At 45.3% G+C, this 5063-nt stretch overlaps 1 protein-coding gene across 1 annotated transcript; it reads left to right on the top strand.

The window, feature by feature from the left end:
* The first annotated feature begins 44 nt into the window (after positions 1–44).
* Positions 45–4909, top strand: C19H9orf78 (chromosome 19 C9orf78 homolog). Its single transcript, XM_003211257.4, has 9 exons — positions 45–173; positions 504–563; positions 1220–1271; positions 1463–1533; positions 1720–1797; positions 2207–2404; positions 2919–3055; positions 3822–3920; positions 4304–4909. Exons 1-9 carry the CDS (start codon positions 91–93, stop codon positions 4393–4395), a joined length of 870 nt encoding a protein of 289 aa, XP_003211305.1. The 5' UTR covers positions 45–90; the 3' UTR covers positions 4396–4909.
* The last annotated feature ends 154 nt before the right edge of the window (positions 4910–5063 follow it).

The following is a 5063-nucleotide window of genomic DNA, read 5'->3' as shown; positions in this document are numbered from 1 at the left end:
GTGCCGGGTGCCAGGCCGCGGGAACGGCGTCGGCGCGGAGTGGTGACGTCATTATCACGCGACGCGAGCGAGAGGAGCCGGGCCCGAGCGATGGCGGCCTCCAGGGCCTTTCGGCGGCGCAGGGAGGAGCCCGAGGAGGATGAGGAGGACGAGCAGCTGGCCGAGGAGGTCAGGTGAGCACGGGGGATGGGGCTCTGCGGCTCCGTGCCCGCCCCGCTCCGTGCCTTGCGTTCTTTCCTGAGCTGAGGAAGCTGTCAGGAGCGATGCAAGGCAGAAGCTGCCCTGTGTACTTCTTCTGCTTTAATAGGCGGGTTGCTTAAGCGTGGTAAAAGAGGAAATGTTTACTTAATCTCCGACCAGAAAAGGAGGCGCTGGTATGCAGAAACGTAGGGCAAAACCAGGGTAGAAGGTTTGGTGTTAACTGCAGGAAATGAAACAAGGTGAATTAAAGAAAACCGAGGCACTGAGTACTAAGGGCACTGGTTTGGGTTTTTTTTCTTCAGGTTAAAACTCGAAGAAGCCAAAGAAGTGCAGAGCCTCAGGAAGCGACCCAATGGGGTGAGGTAAGGGGTGTGAAGGTGTGTTCTATCTGGCAGTGTCGTGCAGCAGCACGTTCCTCTGTTGGCACCCACCTGCTTTATGTAGAAGTAGCTCTGTGTCCCATAGTGCCAAAGATGTGTTTGTGACAGAGGAGTTTGTGTCAAAGTGTGAGGCTGGAGTGGAGGGTGAGTCAGGTGCAGAAACACAGGAATGTGGTGCCAGCCTGCAAAGTCTGTGCTATGTCCTAACTATGAAAAAAAAAAAAAGACTAAGATTGGAATTTATCATGAGATATATTTAGTCAGATTGCTTCTGTACTGTACATATAGTAGAGCAGTTGGTTTACTTTGGGCCTTTTTGTATCTTATCTCCAATCTCCTTCTCTCTCATATAGCGTCACTGAGCAGCTGATGCAGTAGTTGAAATGTACCGGCAGCCAGCTTCATTCCTTACTTTGGTGATTCACTGCAAGGCACTAAAATCGATCTGCCTGAACTTCTCATTGTCCCAAAACGTTGATATTTCCCCTACCTGTAGGGAGGGATTAGGAAGGTTGTCAGTTTAGTATTAATACAAGTGTTTGAGACCTGACAGATCTAGAGAAGGGTAAAGAAAGTCAGCATTGTTGGTAATGTATTTCCTTCTACTGAATTTTGTTTCTTTCTTTATGGCTAACTAGTGCTGTAGCTCTGCTTGTGGGAGAGAAGCTGCAAGAAGAGGCAACACTTGTGGTAAGTGCTCGATATTTTCGTGGCTCTATTGCTAAGATGAAAGGATATGAAAATTTTGGTATGCTCCACTTGGTCACTGTAGGAGTCTGCTTCTTACAGCCTAATGCTTTTTCTCCATTTTTATCCAGATTTTGAAGACTAGCATTAAACTAAAGGGGAGCTTGAGGGTTTTGTATTTTATCTTACTACAGGATGACCCATTTAAGATAAAATCTGGGGGGATGGTGGACATGAAGAAACTGAAAGAACGAGGCAAGGACAGGTGAGTGCATATGAGCTCTGAAGATCTTTCTCTGGACTAGAAGTAAGTCACAGCTAGCAATAAATTAACCAAAAATTGTACTGCTTTGAAGAATTTAATATATTGCAGTTTCACTAGCTGCTACTACCCTAGCTTGTCAAATTAGTTAAACAAAAAAACAACTGCAACAGTGTGGTTTTCATTTAGGATTAATGAAGAGGAAGATCTGAACTTGGGAACCTCCTTCTCAGCTGAAACCAACAGGCGGGATGAGGATGCTGACATGTAAGTTGAGCTGCATGGTGTCTGTGATGTTGAATTCTGGGTTGGATGTCCTCTCTGTTTATTTATTTTATTTTGGATACTGAATGTCTCAGAACATCTTCTTGATTCTCACCAGCTTTTTCACCTTCTGGCTGCCAGACTTGAGAAGGTACTTTCATGAACCTCGTGGGAGGTGCCAGTGGGGTAGCATTAAATACCTTCCCTGATGGTTATGGAAGAGCTTTGAAGACCTTGATCAGTGTTGCAAATATCTTGTTTTATGCTCTTGATGTTAGCTGCCTGCTTTTGGAGAAATAATTCATTTCTCTCTCTTAGCCCTTGGGAGAGTGATGCAGCTGTGTTCAGCAATTAGGACCGAGTACAGAAAACAGAACTAAATTCCACATATCCCTCGTGGATTATTCTTTAGGATGAAGTACATTGAGACGGAGCTGAAGAAGAGAAAAGGAATTGTGGAGAATGAAGAACAGAAAGTGAAGCTTAAGAACGCTGAGGACTCTCTGTATGAGCTGCCAGAGAACATCCGTGTCTCCTCTGCCAAGAAGACTGAAGAGATGCTGTCCAACCAGATGCTGAGTGGCATTCCTGAAGTGGATCTGGGAATTGAGTATGTTGTTCCCAAAGCTGTTTGTTATGGCCTGACTTACAGGGATGAGCACTGTGATTGGAAGCTGCTGATCGGCAGAGCACTGGTGTGGCTGCATTATACAACCCCCATTTGGCTCTGTGATGGGATTCAGTCTTGGTCTGGATTAGTGAGGTGTTTAACACTGCATGTTAAATTAAACACAGCAATAGGATTCCAGTGCAGTGTGACAGAATGACCTCTGGGAAGAGGCACTTACATTTTTGTTACTGCAGTCAACAGCTCTCTGGAGTTTATCCGTGTATGTCGTGCACTGAAATAGAATGTGTGAAAGATGCTAGCTTCACTTTTACCTTTTAAACAAACCATGTAAGCATCAAAGTTTCTATAGCCTGCTGCTTCTCAAAAAAAATTATACCAAATACAATATGAGCACTATTACTACATGGAAATCCATTTGTTTTGAACAACTTGTTACTTGCTTGTTACTCTTCTCAAATATGAATGAGTTTTTTATTCTTTATTTTTCTTCTAGTGCAAAAATAAAAAACATAATCTCAACTGAAGAGGCCAAGGCCAAGCTGCTGGCAGAGCAGCAGAACAAGAAGAAAGACAGCGAAACTTCCTTTGTTCCCACAAACATGGCTGTTAACTATGTCCAGCACAACAGATGTAAGTCTCACGTGGCTGTCCTGACCCAAGTCTGACCTGCCCCTCTGCTAGAGAAAAGCAGTCAGTTGAGATGGAGTCTGTGCAGGAGAAATTAGTCTGTGTATCAACACAAGCAGCTGTCTGGTTTCTTTCTCCGGGATGCATGTATAGGCTCCATCTGGTTTGCCTGTTGGTTGTTTTTTTTTTCCCCCAATCCATCAGCAAAGAGAGGGGCTTATTACTTATGACCTAACTTTCTGCTCTTGAGCTCCCAGTTGACAGTTCCTCATAAATTTCAAGTATTTTTTTTTCTTTAAGTTATGTCTTGAACGTGTGCTGGAAGTGTCTGCCTTGTCTGTGGTTATAAATGATGGGTTATAATTGAGAGAATCCATTTTGTGGGCTGCCAAAGCAGACAGGTGGTCAAATATACATAGATCTTACTAGACAGGAGATAGGAATTAATTTCCGGGAGAGCCTCTCATACCACAGCCATCTGGAGGAAAGGCAGCCTTCTGCTGTGTGTGACCATACCTACAGGGGTGATTTGGTGTCAGGTTTGTGTTCTGAAGGAAATTAAGAATTTTTGGATGACTTCTGATGAAATAGTGCCTCTGCAACTTGTATATCCCATCTTGTGTGTATTGATTATCCACAGAAACCAATTACACTTGTCGTGAGGTTCTGTTGTTTCCCCTAAAGATCAGTCGTAATACGTGCCACAGAAATACATCTATATGAAGAATGCAACTCTGAAATACTCTTTCTGATGTTTTCCTTCCTTCAGTTTATCATGAGGAGCTAAATGCACCAGTGAGAAGGAATAAGGAAGAGCCGAAGCCCCGTCCGCTGAGAGTGGGGGATACAGAGAGGCCAGAACCTGAGCGTAAGTTCCTAATCTGAAATGCCTTAAGGGAAGGTACTGGAACACGTTAGGGTCTCATACAGAGATGTAGCTCTCTTTGTGCCTGTACGAGGTCCCCCAGGAAGCCAACTGGATGCAGGATTGTTTAGGGATACCTCTAGGTGGAATAGCAAAGGTCACAACAGAAATGCATTAACCAAGCTGACTGATAGGGGTTTGCTGAAAGCTGGGGTGGCAAGGGAAGCTAAGTTAGGGAGCACTGACTGCTGAAGGATAAGCTTTCACACAGCAAGGGACTGCAATTGTGTGGCTTTACAGGAGTTCATAAGGTTGGAGTTAAGGAAATGTCTTGGTTACATCGGGGAAAGGACTGGAAGTGTGATTACTCTCTCTCTCTTCTGAAGGCTCTCCTCCAAATCGCAAACGTCCGCCCAATGAAAAAGCAACTGATGATTATCACTATGAGAAATTCAAGAAGATGAATCGGCGATACTGATGGATGTGGACTGAGGCCTCTGCAGGGGTGCTTGTACTCTCTGTCTCTCATAGAGGATTTTGTGTCAGTGCCATGAAATGGAGGAGGGGAGCATCGCTCCCTCCCCGTGTTGGTGTCACCTGCAGAGCTTTTCTTGTGGTCTTGCAGTCAATCTGTTTGCAGGTGATTGTGAACTCTGGTCGGTAAAATCTTGTACATAATTTATTTTCCGTTATAAAGCTTATTTTATGATAACATCAGCTTTCACGGTGAGAATTTTTTCAGCGGGCAGACGAACGTGCTGTTACAGATTCTTTCACCTTCTTAAAAAGCGTGGGGAAAAACAAGTGAGGTATCCTTTAAAAGCAGCAGGGAAGGGGGAGCTGAAAGGCAGCAGGATGGAGCGCAGCTTAGGGAGGAGCTGCTTTGTTCCCAAGGCTTCGCTGGGCAGAGCTCTGTGCTGGGGAGCCGGGGGGTGATATGAGGGAGCCTGAAAGCAAGAGGTGGGGCTTAATAAAAACGTTTTGTATTGTAACAGACGTGTTGTTCTTTCCGCAATTGCGGACGGCCTGTTCCCCGGCGCCCTCCTGCAGGCACGGCGGCACACATCGCTCTTTTGATGCCTCTTTGGACTGAAAGCGCCGCGTTCCGTATTGCGCTATTGGCACAGGCGGACGTCTGTCACCCCC

The sequence above is a fragment of the Meleagris gallopavo genome, chromosome 19 (assembly GCF_000146605.3).
Source record: "Meleagris gallopavo isolate NT-WF06-2002-E0010 breed Aviagen turkey brand Nicholas breeding stock chromosome 19, Turkey_5.1, whole genome shotgun sequence".
NCBI classification, from domain to species: domain Eukaryota; kingdom Metazoa; phylum Chordata; class Aves; order Galliformes; family Phasianidae; genus Meleagris; species Meleagris gallopavo.
Note: the sequence above shows the minus strand (reverse complement) of the source record. Positions and strands in the feature narration are given on the sequence as shown.

Bases quoted from the DNA above. Each gene is read 5' to 3' on its own strand.
- C19H9orf78 (XM_003211257.4), top strand. From the start codon at position 91: ATGGCGGCCTCCAGGGCCTTTCGGCGGCGCAGGGAGGAGCCCGAGGAG. The intron at 1,798-2,206 runs GTAAGTTGAGCT...ATTATTCTTTAG, and splicing joins CGGGATGAGGATGCTGACAT to GATGAAGTACATTGAGACGG. The intron at 2,405-2,918 runs GTATGTTGTTCC...TTTTTCTTCTAG, and splicing joins GAAGTGGATCTGGGAATTGA to TGCAAAAATAAAAAACATAA.